The sequence below is a fragment of the Pleurodeles waltl genome, chromosome 11 (genome assembly GCF_031143425.1).
Source record: "Pleurodeles waltl isolate 20211129_DDA chromosome 11, aPleWal1.hap1.20221129, whole genome shotgun sequence".
NCBI lineage: Eukaryota > Metazoa > Chordata > Amphibia > Caudata > Salamandridae > Pleurodeles > Pleurodeles waltl.
The window spans coordinates 890,948,604-890,964,051 of NC_090450.1; the positions used below are offsets into that span (position 1 = coordinate 890,948,604).

General features: G+C 42.0%; 1 protein-coding gene across 7 annotated transcripts in view; it reads right to left on the reverse strand.

The window, feature by feature from the left end:
• The window catches only part of WSCD2 (WSC domain containing 2), a 1,176,783-nt gene that overhangs the window by 165,519 nt on the left and 995,816 nt on the right, over positions 1-15,448 (reverse strand). For all 7 annotated transcript variants that reach the window (XM_069214798.1, XM_069214802.1, XM_069214803.1 and 4 more), the window contains one exon: positions 13,914-14,114. In XM_069214798.1, the coding sequence (XP_069070899.1) occupies positions 13,914-14,114 (201 nt within the window). The remainder of the gene's footprint in view (positions 1-13,913; positions 14,115-15,448) is intronic.

Below are 15,448 nucleotides of genomic sequence, written 5' to 3' on the forward strand. Positions count from 1 at the left end.
AACACTTCCAACACATGTTCCAACCGCTCATCACGCATGCACTTATCCTTTCCAAAAATTAAAATGTCATCTTGGAAGCACGTAACCCCTTTGACTTTCCCAAAAAGTTTGTGCATTAGACGTTGAAAAACAGCTGCTGCAGACGCAAGACCGAAGGGCATCCTCTTGTATTGGAAGCATCCAGAGGGTGTGATGAAGGCTGTTAGTCTTTTGGAGTCCTCAGATAAGGGAATCTGATGATACGCAGACGACAAGTCAATAGTAGAAAACCAGCATGCTCCCTCAAGACTGGAAACCATTTCCGTAATCTTGGGTACAGGAAACCGATCAATCAGAATATTATTATTTAAGTATCTTAAGTCCACACATAAACTGATTTTTCCGTTACTGTGCCGAGCTATTACTACAGGGGAAATCCAGTCCGAACTTTCAATAGGCTCAATCACATCCATTAAAATTAATTTGTACAGCTCCTTGGAAACCTCTTCTCTGATCATGATCGGCACAGTTCTGACCTTATGAATTTTTGGTAGAGCTTCCTTCTTTAATATGACCTTGTGCTCGAAACCGGTAAGTTTCCCCAAACCCTCGTTAAAAACTTTAGGAAATTTAACTTCCATCACGGAGGTCAAAGAACATTCATCATTCACCATTAAAACCTTTTCTTTACCGTTTGGATCCAGGATCATTTGCAACTGTCCTTGATCGTTCCAACCCAGAACAGACGCCCCTTTCTTAGCCACATATAATTTTCCTCTGGCGCTCCTGTTCTTGAATGAGAATGCCAACCATCTAAAACCTAACAGGTCTATCTTTTCTCCTGTATAACTTTCTGGTTGAATGTCCGGCGGAGCAAGCTGCTTGCCAATATTATCCATGAAAGACTTGTTCCATACGTCCTCATTCACGATTGTGAATGGTGAGCCAGAGTCAGCATACATTGTAACTGGTACTCCACCAATTTCCATGTTACATATGGGTTTTTCCTTAGTGTTTACCTCTATTATATTAAGGATGAAATTCTTATCTTCATCCATTCCTCTGGGATCCGTTGTTTTCTCCCCTGTGTCACATTTTACAACATTGTCACCTTCATATACATACTTAACTATTTTCTTTTTATTTTAACAAACTTTAGCAAAATGACCCCCAACTCCACATTTGTTGCATTTCGACTTTAACGCTGAGCACGACTTGGAGTGAGCCAAGTGGTCTTTGTTATCGCATCTGTAACATCTTCTTTCAGTTTCCCCACTATGTAAGCTCTTCCCAGGTTTGCCATTAGATACTTTATAAATGCCATCCTCATTTTTCCCAGTAGATTTTAGTTCGGATAAACATCTTTCAGAGATCTCTGCTTTCCTTACTGTGGCTAAAATTTCATCCAGAAGAGACTCACCATATATCCAAAGCCTTTCTTGAATGGACTGATTACTGCAATGCATGACTACTTGATCTCTAATACGTTTGTCATGAATTGTCCCAAATTTACAGTCAAGAGCCAGTTTCTTTAAGTCCGCAACGTAGTCATCCACCTGCTCATTTCTCTCCTGTTTCCTTTGGAAAAACTTATAACGGCAATTCCCATACAGACTTTCGGAGCAAAATACTTGTCGAGATCTAGCATCGTAGCATTAAAAGCACAAATATCGCCGCTTACGGGGTTTTTGGACATCTTATTATATGTTTTTAAACCCATAGGGCCCAAGGAATGTAGTAGAATTCTCTTTTTCTGTTCTGCAGACATCTTATTATCTACATCAGTAGAGCCTAAATAATTTTAAAAATAGTCCTTCCATTCTTGCCACTTAATGGGCGGTGAATTACCAATGGCCCAAAATACTTGCGGAGGAACAATTGTAAAATTGGCTTGCACCATATCCGAGGCAAATTATAAGGCAGGCACAGTAACACAAAGTGCAACTTTATAATATTAATTAACTAGAAATGTATTCTTCCCTTCCCGGACCTGTTCCAAATTTATAGAGTAAAAATCTTCACAGTAGAAAAAAAAACCAATGTTGTCACTTCTTGCCTTTTTTCCTTTTTTTTTTATTTTTTATTAATCAAAGTCCAGGAAAACAGCACCCTAGTGTTAGCGTCTCCTTGCTTAGGCGTCTCAGTCTCCAAGAGCAGCGTCAGTGCTCCGCGTCACCCGAAGTCCGAAGTTTCCTTTTTTTTCCCCCTTTTTTTTTAAGAGCTAGCGTCTCCGTCTCCTTGGAGACGCTAGCGGAAGCGGTGTCAGTCTCTACACGCGGAAGCAGCATCCGTGCTCCGCGTCGTCGAAAGTTTCTTTTTTTTATCCTCTATTTTTTTTTTTTTAAGAGCTAGCGTCCCCGTCTCCTGGGAGACGCTAGCAGAAGCAGTGTCAGTCTCCTTAGCGTGTTCGTTGATAAGGAGACGCACAGCGGAAGTAGCATCAGTCTTCCTGGTGGTACATTGCCCAGGAGACGCACGCGCTGAGCGTAGGCGTCCATTACCAAGGGAACGCTCGCGCTCCGCTCACGCTCAACACAACGGTCAAGCAGTACACAAAAGGCCAGGGGAACAAAAAAAACAATCCAAGGAAAGAAGGAAAAAAAATATATATATATATTTACAGGAACGTCCCACGGTGGAAGCTAGGTGGTAGTAAGGGTCAGCACACGGCAAAGCAAGGAAATCGACAACAAAAAGATGATCCAATGGAAAGTTGAAAGTGGAAGGTTCGATGAAGCCGGCTCCCTCGTCGCCAAATTTAAGTGCAGACACGTTGCAAGCCAAGTAGGTGAAACGCATTTATTTTTAAGAAGAGACGGAGAGAACAGTCCGATTAGGGAAGAAGCTAAGGCTCAACTGACTTCAGGAGACTGCACATACTAGAACGTGGAATCTCCATAGGTCAGCATCACAAGCATTCCAGCAAGAAAGCATAAAACACTACAAATGGTCTTCAAATTGAAAAAAGTTGGGGGTATGACATGGCCAGTCCAACTCATCCCTCTGATCTATTGGCTACCACAGTTGATCCCTTTAACTTCCGAGCTGAGGAAAGGGATCAATTGTATATACCAATGGGTCTACTCTCTAACCTAGAAAGGACATTCCTGCAGTACATTAATCTGGCAGAATAGGACACAATATTCTGTATCCCGTACCTTAAGAAAACTGAAGGAGACATTTGTATGTTTAAAGCAAGATTATATCGCTGTTGGGTTTTTTCATATATCGACGTCCAAACAAATGTGAATTCTGAGAACATATGATCACATTAGTAATAGATGGGAGCATGACATATCAGCCTGGGCATGACAATAATCATGCTAGAGGAAATAGTTTAGGACTGTAGAAAAGGATACTACGTAATACACCCTGGACTTCAATTTTAGAGCACATAATTGTAAACAGAACACATGAGACTAGGGGCAGTTCAGCAGGCATCAACGTAGGGGACATCCATCCAAAGGGTCAAATTAAGCAAAAGCACCTAGACTTAGTAACATAGGCAGGTGGAATTCCTCACATCATTGTTTTATTTCCTTTGGATGTAACTGTGATAGACTAAAGTGAGTGGTGTGGTTTGATTTCCCAGGCAGCACTTGGACTACCTTGAGCGTGTACAGTTTGCACGACACAGAGGGGAAGTGGATGCCACATTTTGAAAGCTATCTCTCTATAGTATGTCAAGAAAGTTGTTTATCTCCCGAGAACATTATATAGTACTTGACCAGAACTGTTTTCGTTACGCTCATAAATGGGCTTAGTTTGTTTTCTTCCTAGATGTACATTTTCCGCAGACTCTATCGCATCTCCTCCTCCCTCTATTTTGTGTTCCAAGCCCCCTCCTGTTTCCACAGTCAATCTCTCTTTCCTACCGCAGTAATCGTACAAAAGGATTAAGAGAGCAGAGCAGAATGACAATTGCAATGAACCAGCTCTTTCTTCATGGCCTAGTTTTATAGTTATTGACATAACCATAACTCTTTAATATTAAGTCCTCTATATCTAAACCTAGGGCAGCACTAAAGTAGGCTTTCCTATTTTCCTGGAATCTTTGCTCATTTTTAAAGGGTAACACTAGGACTCTGCAGCAACTCATAGATTGGCTTCTGAACTGAGCTCCTGTCTGATATACCATGTCAAAATAAAATGACAAATATTGCAGGCAGGCCTTGCTGAAAATATACTTAGTGTAGGAAAGCACCCTTTTTGGCATGGCCAGCCCCCACTTTTTAACCTTATATCTGATGTTATTTCGAGTGAAAGTGCACTGGGTTCTGCTAACCAGTTCCCCAGTGCCAGAAATCTTTCCTGTAAAACTGCACAGTCATTTCGCCCATTTGGCAAAACTTTTAACACCCTCTGCAAGTCACTGGTAAATGGTACCGATGGCACCTAGGGCCTGGGGTGCTAAGGAGGATCCCTGAGGGCTGCAGCACCAATTGTGCCACCCTAAGGGTCCGCTCACCAAGCATCTGGCAGGCTGCCATTGCAGGCTGCATGTCTTGGTTCAGCAAATGTGAAAACATGACATGGCACACAGCCTGTGTGCCATGTCCCCTAACACTGTGTGTAACATATGAAAGTCATCCTCTAGCAGGCCTTACAATCCTAAGGCAGGGGCATTAAATTACATTTGAGGGCATATTTGCATGAGCAGATATGTCCCTGCTATGTCTGTCGATTCTCAGACATAGTAAGTGACCAGGGAAGCTATTTTAAAAACATGTGCTGGACACTGGTCACTATGAGTTCCCTAGCTAAATGATGGCTTCACTGAAGATAGGGATGTTGTGTATTAAACATCTCATGTTGGTGAACCCACACTGATTACCAATACATGTACCCAGAGGGCACCTTAAAGGTGCCCCCTGAAAACCTACCAACTGCTAGTGTATTAACTGACTGGTCCCCACCAGTTCAGCCCCCCTATCCTCGTTTCTAAACCCCTAAGGTGAGAACCAGTGCTCTTGGGGTCCTGAGACAAAAGCCTGCACTGGACAAGGGTGTTGACATCTTCCTCAGGCAGGATGGACATTACAGGGTGGGAAGCTTCAAAGGCCTAGGTCTTTCCAAATGGCAGAGATGACCAACCCCCCTGTCCTGGCTCCACTTTTGGCAGCAAAACAGATAGCAAAAATAGGCAGATTAGGAGGTGTGCCCACTCATTGCCAGTCCAGCTCTAAGGTAAATGAGCTGAAGTAGACACCACTTTTTAAATTCCTCCATCTTGGTTTGGAAGCAACTAGGCCACTAGGGTCAGGGTTATGCCCATTTCCCAATGGAAGTGGTCATGGAAAGGGTGTAGTCACCCCAAAGGTGGGCAACTCATTGGCTGCCTCTTGGTACTCTCTGCAATGACCCTAAATTGAGTATTTAGGTGGAACCCCTGAACCCGGAAACTCAGAACCTGATGACTTAAGAAGAAAGGACAAAGAAGACACACACACTCAGAAGAGGAGAAGAGGAAACTGCTAACCTGGTATTCACCCCGCTTGCCTGTCTGCACTCCTCGACTGACTCTGCACCAGCAGATGCCTTGTCCTGCATCTGAATGCTCTGGTACCTGGGAGGACTGCCTGCCTTTGAAAAAGACTCAAGTTTCCTGTGAACAGCAGACCTGCTCTCCAACCAACTCCAAGGAAAGGGAGGACTCTGGGTAGGGGGGTGAGGGGCAGGGGAGAGCCCTATCAGTGTCAGGGAAGGAATTCCCTGACACTGATAGTGCCTACCACCATGGTTCCCGTGGCAGTACAGAAACCACGGAAACCATGGCGGTGGGCCGGGTCAAAATGCCATGGGAGGCCTAGTGACGGCCGCCGTGTTTATTTCTAGGGTGTGTCAAATAATTTGTATGTTTCCATAACTTGTGCTTTATCACAATCTTGTAATATGTCTCAAAAAAAGTTAGTTTTTTTGGTAGATGAGTGCAAAATAGCAATGTTCTAAAAAATAAATCACAGAATTTTATGAAAATCACACAAAATTTGCAAAGATGCATTAGCTGGTATTTCAAGTGAAAATGTAATCCATTTCACATGAGATTTTAAGAGATGACAGTTTGGAAGAGAAAATGTCTTGAGACTGTGAGATATTTTGTGCTGGAGCCAGTTGATCTTTAAAGAAATGTAAACAAAACTTTGCACTAGTGAACTCTTTCTACATTATGTGAAGTTTGTGCAATGTAACAGACACAAATTTGCAAGATACTGTAGGCTTGTCTTAGAGTGTTACAACTTTACCTCTTTGGCCTTGACTTTGAGTTGCTGGGCACTGGTGGGATGCAAATTAATATTATTTTACAGTAATACTATATCAGTACTGTACATTTACAAGTTAAACCCTCATGGATAGCATTCATTCTGACTTGTAACTAAGCTCTTAGTGGTGATTTAGACCCTGCTACATTCATGCAGAACAAAGGTCAGAAATTGTGTTGCTACCCTTAGCTTGCGATGTTGCTCATTATGATATTGGTGCTCAATGTGTGCTGTCTTCTTACATTGTCAATGATTTAAATGTTATTGAGATCATGTATTAGCCATTCTGGGTTCTAAGTGTAAGCTAACTGAATTCCTACAAACTGTAGTCTTGTGGAAGTGCTTTAATGGCCTAAAAGAGAAATAATACCTTACTAGAAGTTAAACAGCAAACCTTTTACAGACACATGGGCCCATATTTATACTCTTTTAGCGCCGCATTTGTGCCACTTTTTGACGCAAAAGCGACGCTAAAAAAGTATAAACATGGGCCATAGTTTGGGAGCAGTGTTTCAATGGCTAGGCGAGTTTGTGTAATTTTTTTACGCAAAAGCAGCACAATCTTACAAAATATCATTGTGTTTGGCAAGCGCCACTTGTGCGTCAAAAAATGACGCAACTGCAGCGCTAAAAAAAAGTATAAATATGGGCCTAATTATAATGACCCAAGTTTTGAAAATCCTTTGCTCAAATTTACTTCTATGGTAACTTGAGATATAGGGCCTCATTACGACCCTGGCGGGCGGCGGAGGCCGCCCGCCAGGATGCCGCCCTCCATAATACCGCTCCGCGGTCAGAAGACCGCGGAGGGTATTATGAGTTTTTCCCTGGGCTGGCGGGCGGTCTCCTAAAGACCGCCCGCCAGCCCAGGGAAAAACTCCCTTCCCACGAGGATGCCGGCTCGTAATCGAGCCGGCGGAGTGGGAAGGTGCGACGGGTGCTACTGCACCCGTCGCGTATTTCACTGTCTGCTACGCAGACAGTGAAATACTAGCGGGGCCCTCTTACGGGGGCCCCTGCAGTGCCCATGCCATTGGCATGGGCACTGCAGGGGCCCCCAGGGGCCCCACGACAATCCTTACCGCCATCCTGTTCCTGGCGGGCGAGCCGCCAGGAACAGGATGGCGGTAAGGATTGTCAGAATCCCCTCGGCGGCGCAGCGAGCTGCGCCGCCTTGGAGGATTCTTAGGGGCAGTGGAAACCGGCGGGAGACCGCCGGTTTTCCCTTTCTGACCGCGGCCAAAGCGCCGCGGTCAGAATGCCCAAGGGAGCACCGCCGGCCTGTCGGCGGTGCTCCCGCCCCCGTTGGCCCTGGCGGTTCTCTACCGCCAGGGTCATAATGAGGCCCATAGTATTCTGATTAAAGGAGGAGAATTTTCTTTGAACTTTGCTAGGTCTCCCCAACTCCATTTTCTTTAGTAAATGGTGGATGGCAGAGATACACTCAGACAGAATGCTGGCACGGGTGCTGGTTTCTGAGACAGGTGGTAGGCTATTTACCATGCAGTAATCGTTAAGAAAGTGTGTCTTCAGAAATGTGCTACATTTAAGAAGGTGGGACTGTTCCACGTGGATACAGGGATGTTCTTCGAGATCCTGGGTACACGTTTTTTTCTTTTCTGCAATTCTTCCTCTTTTCACTGTTTTGCCGTAGACCGTTTGATTATTCTTCTTCTTCTTAATGTACAGTGAAGTGTCATTTTTTTTTTCTTTATAGTCGTAGTGTTACTGTCAAACACACAAAAGCTGATGTGAAGAACGCCTGCAAATAAACCACTGGCAATCACTCTGTGTAACATTACAAATCATCATTTTTGTAGCCATTGTGCCTCTCTAGGCAGAGGTTCGCAAATTAGTTCTGAACCGTGTCCTGCTCCCACCAGAAGGGATCATGAGCAGCCGCAGACCGGTCATAACCTCATTGTGCCTTATCACTGTGGTATAGCGTGGATCCAGTGGCACAGCGAGCAAGGAATCTATGTCTGGGCATACCCTTGGCCACCTAGGGTGTTATATCAAACACACGAAAGGTGATTTTATTGTCATTAAATTTCCCACAATCAAAACATTTATATAAACAAAAACAGAACGGAGTTCTGCCTACATGGCTTTCTTTGCTTTTATTACTTAGGAAAAAACTCATTTAAGCTAGTACTGTCAAAAGTGTCAGGACTATTTTATCGAGGAGCACAGTGGAGCAAGGTCCACCTAAGAAGAGAAAAGAAAGAATAATGTTTACATCTTGATGTTACCTCAAACACGATGTTACAGAACAATGATGGGCTTGAATAAGAGACGTTTGCTCCAAAATGAAAAATGAACTGATTTTAGACGTTTTGTTTCGCACAGTGAACAGCACAGAAGCGTCATACTATCACTAAATATTGCAAGAGAAATACAATTAATATGTGTTACAAGATGTGTTTTAAGAGCTGTGAAGAATTCATTTAATTAATCATTTATTTATTTGCACGTTGCGAATAACTTAAGCCACCTTACTGGGTGTAAAGTCGTAGTAGTTTAACCCATCACATAACATTTCTGCAACACAGAAATCTCAAGTGAAGGATGCAGGCGGGGAAACTTAAAATTACCCAGTACCCATACACTTTCTCTGGAAGCAGCTGGGGTCTGCAGGCTCAGAATCTACAGAGTATAGCAAAGAAAATGTGCTGAGATCATCCTTAGTCATTCAACAGAGATATATATATGTTTATATATACACATTTCGATGCATCTTCTCAAACCCCATCTTGAGTGTGACCCGATGTAATGCGAATTCTATCTCACGTCACACTATCTCGTTTTTATTTTTATTTAGAACTATTGTATTGCTACTTTGCACTGTAGGACGCAGAGTCAATTACTGCTGTCGTATCTGAATTGTATAGTGACCCTATCCATCCATACTTGCTATTCACTAGCTTATGATTAAAAATTACATATCGATGCACTTTATCGGAGCAACCTTTCAAAAACCCTGCCCCGAGTGTGATTCGATCCAATGTGAATTCTACCTTATGCCATTCTAACTTGTATTTTTTATGCAATTGTATGTCTGTTTTATTATATCCGATTACAGCATACCTACTTTGCACAGTATGGTGTAGAGCCACTCATTGTTTTAATATTTCAATGTTATTGACTTGTAATTTGGATTCAAAGATTTTATAATACTATATATTTAAACAAGAAACAATATGTGTGTGTGTGGGTTTGGGTTGTGTGTGTGTGTGTATGCATATCTATACCACCATCTCTGCTGCTAAGCAGGAGTGAACTGCACAATGGGCGAGAGCCCACAGGTATTATTTAAGATATTTTACAAGAAGACGATAACAGGTAAAATTATATTGTGTGTGTTAGAATTACATTTTAAACATATGGCGCTTCAATTTCTTTCTAAACTGTACTATGCTTACAGTACTTTTGACGTCGGTGAGCATGGTGGAACAGACCGTAGGTACTTGTATGAAGTCTACTGGTCTTTCCCTTCATGCATGTATTCATCTGTTGTCTAGCAATGCCCTGGCTCTTGGTGCAGCATTCTCCACCTGAGGGGGCTAGTTTCTTGTCAATGTAGGGAGGGATGTTTTTTTCTGATGGCTTTTTAGGTGATGCTGATGATCCTGTGGCATGACTGACCTGGTGGACGGTTCCTTCAGCATTTGGGTTTGTGAGACATTTTGCAGCATGTCCTTTCTAGGGTGCTTGTGAGATGTTAGTCAGGCCATTGAACCTTGCTAGCATTGCCTACAGGTATGTCGATGACTAGGGCTTGTACTGCTGCATTAAACTGTATTGTGAAAGGAAGGGTCTTTCTCTTTTAAAAGGGACTGCTTTTTAAGAGGGACAGTTAGTACCTTGGACTTCCTTTACATATGTTCTTTGAAGGCAAGTTCGGTTTTGAAGATTAACCCCAATGGTTTTGCATTAGCTGTCAGGGATCAATACATTTTGTTTGATTATGGATAGTCTTGTTTTAATCTATGTGGAGATCGTGCTTTGGGAAACAGGAGGAATTCAATTATCATAGAGATAGATGTCTGACATTTAATTATGGATTAGATCAAGGCATGTTTTGAGTCATTGAGTGGCTTTATTTAAGAAGATGTTGAGTTGTAGTTGATTATTATTAGTATAATAATGGTTATTGAGATTGTTGTCTGTAAGTATTGATCCGAGGGATCCCATGTTGATGTTGAACATGATCGGGGGCGGAATATTTTTCTTGGTGCTAAACAGGAGATGGTGAATGGTCATGTGTATGAGCTGTTGGTAGTTGGTGAGCTAAGAAGTGAGGCAGTGAATGTCTGGACAGCAAATCTTATGTGTGTTTTAAAGGTCTGGATCAGTGCTTGAGAGTTTTTTTTAGTTGAAGGCTATAGAGGTCAAGCAGAATCCGGGGACTGATGTCTATTTGTTGCTATTAAAGAGGGTTTATCAACTACTTGGAGAAGAGTTTGCTTCACCACCATGTGGTTTGAAGGCAGTTTGGTAGTCTTAAAGAAAAATATACTTTGGGTACTTTTTTCTTTTTTGGGATTCAGGTTCACAGTTACAGTGAGGGTCTGTCATGTTCTGAGGGACAACTGTATATTTTTTGGTTGAAGGCGGAGATGACGTTACAGCTATGAACAGTTCCTCAGAGAATGTCTCTAGCTGAACGAAAGGTGGTGTAGATGTATTGAGGGAGCCTCAGGCATCATGTTGTTCTGAAAAAAATAATAGTATCCATCACAAAAGAAGCAGTAGGAGTCAGGTGTGAACATGCAGGATAACAGTCAATGGAAGGAGAACTAGAACTTGATACCCATCTTGCTGTTGCCCCTTATGAGGTACAACAGACCACATTTCCCATGTAAGGTCATTTTGCACATTGTGAACATGGCCACTGTACACACACACATATTGTGTTGTCTCCCGATAGGCAAGACAAGAACATCATACCCCAAGTCTCTGGTATGTCATTTTCAGGTTAGAGACATTACCTGTGAAAAACAGTACTGGGGATGCAGTGAGAAGATTTTGCCAAAGTAGAACAAGAAGGTGGAGTTGCAGTAGCATGCATTTGGTTTTGCAGGCATTGCACTGCTCATGCAGCTTCACCACAAACCGATGGCATACTCTCAGGGGTAGCATATAGTGTGTTGTGAAGCCTTTTTCTTTTGACAGCCCAGGTTTCTTTGTGAAGGTGGAACTAGAATATGAATGTATTTTTCTTTGCTTTGTTTACTATTTCAATAATAATACATAAATAAAGCTTTGGCTGGTTTTAAAAATGTTACCTGACATGATTGAAGTTGTTGTTTGTGAGAAGTTAGCACACAAGCCTATATTAACGAGTGTCCCTGATGGTATGGAGTCATATAGTACCATTTTGCATGTATCACTTCCTGGCATTCAAACCGCTTAGACTAACTTATTTCCAGTCCATGCTCTGCCTACTTACTCTCTCATTCTAACCCCCTCAATCATTTAGAATCATACCATGTAACCAGGTGTAACATTACTTCAGCTGTAGTATTATATTTGCCGAAAAACAGCTGTCTTTTTACCCCTGATTTAGATCTGTGCAATAATAATTGGTAAATAATATACACAAACAATAATCATGCCTGCTTTACACAGAATATTTCTCTTTTGCACAAGTGTGTATGGAATATTACCACCAGGTAAACCTGGGGGTAGTTGTCTATGATAACACAGAGGTAGGACAGTGTAAGCTCAACTCCTAATTTGAGTTATGCTCAAATCAAAACTCAATTAATTCCATTTGGATGTTATTACTTGTTGTGTCATAAATTAATTATCTTCTAACTACTACCATATAAATTTGGAGCTTCTGTCATGTTTGTCATCTCACAAAACAATATTTAAAGCTACCTGCCATTGAGCGAAAACTCTAGTCACTGCTGATAGGGTTATCTTACAACAATCACATGTTTAGGCTGATCTTTCCATTCACAAATTCCTTGATATAAACCCTCAGCATTATTTTCAGACATAGAAGGCATTCATCAGTTGTGTACCCTTTGTAGAATACAACATGTAAGCTCAAAAAGGGCATTATATGATTCTGTTCTGTGCACAGGTGAAGTGGAGTGCTAAACCCACGTTTTCACCAACACATTAACATAGAGTGTGGGGTGCCCCTCAGTGTTTCTGAGCTCTGCTGTCTGCAGGTCAATCTCTCTATACTAGTGGTTCCCAACTTTATGACTTCTGTGGACCCCCACTTTATCACTACTGAAACCCAGGGATCCCCCCACTGAATCATTTTTGGAATCCGGGCACCCCCACTGAATCATTACTGGAAGAGGGGGACCCAGACCTAAACATTGTTGATAATTTGAACTGCAAAACAATGCACAAAAAATACAGACACAAGCTTTCCATCAAATGCAAACACAAATGATAACACATTTTATTTAATTTGGAAACAAATAAAAAAAAAATAATAATAATAATAGGACAGTTGGAGTGTTTTCTAAATTCATCTGAAAACACACATTGTCCATACTTTATTCTGTTCCACGCACCTGCACTGCTCCCACGAATCAATCTGAGGATACTAATTAAATTTCAAATTCCTTGAGATTCACCGTAATTTTTACATTTTTCAGTTGTACATTTAGCCACTTAATTTATATACACTTTATTCATTTGTTAATATTCAAAGCAGTCATGGACCCCCTGGGGAGGCTTCACAGACCACCAGGTGTCCCCGGACAAGAGGTTTGGCACCACTGCTCTATACAGTTTCTGAGTTAGTGTATGTGTTGTACGCAGAACAATTTTGTCAAACGGTCCTATGACCTCATTCTCACCTGATCTTGAGGTCAGAATGAGACAATGTACAGTGCAGCTAATATATTCACATTGACTATCAGATGGTCATAATCATCGCGATCAGCCTGATTTCTCACATCATCAGGGTCGGAGGAAATCAGGCAGTGCCAAAATGGATGGTCTGACAGGACAGTGTGTGGGACATTTTTTGACTACTTAAGGGCATAGTTTGTGTCCTGGTGGGCTGGTTTTTACTGCTGATTTCCTTGATAATAATGCAAACAATGCCTGCAGCAAGCTCAAATCCATGTAGTCTTCCATACCTTGCAAAACACCTACAAAATGTGTTTTTACAAGTTGTAAACTGCCCCAGTTTGAAAACATGAAGCACTTTTTAGCAACTTAATTTGCTAACCACTGGACATGTTTATTTTGGAGCACGTGGCTATTTCCTGTCCCAGTCTGACTCTGCTCGTCGTTATAATGGATTAGGGCACATCTGCCAATCTGTAAACGGAGTACACTTCATATTACTTAGCAAACCTATTTAATGCAAATGTTTCACCCTGGTTTCCCGTCTCCTTTTTCCTGACTTCATCAAAATACTGCATCGATACCTTCAACACTGACGACCATATAATTTATCAGGTCATACCGGAAATAGAAACAGCTTCTTGCTAGATTGAAGATCTTCGCTAGGTACTTTCTGTACCCAGACATTTTCATTTGCATGCATTATCCACTAAAATTATTTTTAAAAAAGACAGAAGGATGCAGCAACGCCATGAAGAATGAAGCAGCAAAGCACACTTCTAGATGACCTTAAGTTAAACATGAGCATCAGCTCCATCAGATATCGCGGACCAGAGACCCATTCCATACCTTTCCCTTTCCAGTGAGCTTGAGAGGCAAAGCCAATATGCCCCCCGTACTTCCGGTTGAACTCCGCCATCAGGGCTTTGTATGGGTTCCTAATGAGCAGAACTGCCGAGTCAAAGGCTTCGATTTCCTTCCTGCCGCTCTCGTGGGTTTTAATGCAAATCGTCCTCCCGCTTCTCCAGTGGTCACGCTCCCCTTTGAAGCCTGAAAACAAGATGGAAGTAGAATGTCATCTCTTGCAACTTGAGTCCTGCCCCATTCACTCCATCTTGCTTTAAATATGGATGTTATGTGACTGAATCTTATTCTAGCAATAGAAGTGTCTTTATATCTGTATATCTTTGGCTATAATAGAGCAAGACGTGAATATAAAGTATGTTTTCTTTGAGTAATGTTATTACTTCGCCATTACTGTTCCCTGAGCTGCCGCCCTTTCTTCGGTAACAGTTTCTAGTGAAAATGTTATGACTGCTAAATAAACCAGTGCATAAAGTAAGGAAAATAAAGTTGCCTAGGGCCTTATTTAAAGTTTGGCAGATGGGAGCGGTGTCACAAAGGTGGCGGATGTTCCGTCTGCCAATTTGTAAGTGCATTTCAGCTCATAGCAGTTGTAGTACAGCTGACGTGACATCCTTCAAATTTTGAGAGAGTACCCCGTCGGCCAAACTCTAAATGGGGCCCTGTAGTGTTTTCGCCTCCGGGAGAAACCACATGCATGTGGGATCAAGGGTGAAACCCTCGTCCTCCCCTCAGACAATGAAAAATTGCAGCCGGCCGGCGATTACGACATATAAAAAGATGGCGGGGGGAGGGGCGGCGGGAGTGGCTTTATGGTGACAGCAAGTGGTGTAAAGAAATAAAGCTATGTTTCCCCTACCACTGAGGCCTCATGTGGTCCTTACCTAGGCCCACTCTACAGGACCTAAATGAAGAACAGGTGCATGGACGATGGTTAGGGATTGCTGCTTTCCATTCCTGAAGGGCTGCCATGGCTCCATTAAAAATAATAAAAGTGATAATCATACGGAAAACCGTACAATTCCAAAAGTATCAATCTTGTGTGATTGTAACAAACCAAGCTACTGTTAATTTAAGAATATATGATGTGACAGGAGCCAGAAATATTGACTGATATTCAGTTAAAATCTGAAACTTTTATGACATGGTTTGCACATTGTGATCCTCTGTTCTGTTACTAATGATTTCTTATATCTATATGAGTTGTATCTTAAAAGTTCATTTGTTCTACATATGACCTTCCATGTGCTGGTGGCTGCCACTGACTCAGTGATCAAGTGTTTAATTCTGGAATTTCACGCCACCTCCCAGAAATAAATCATATTAATCATTCAAGCCATGGAAGAGATACTATGTCAGTAAATGTATTACATTAATTATTTGGATGTATAATACATTTCTTTCTGCTTTGCCACCCAAAGATAGCTACATGGTGGCTAATGAAATAGTTGCTTGGTTACAACCTTGCCCAGTCAGATGAGTCAAAAGCTCAAAATGAACATGAAATACTGCTTGGCATT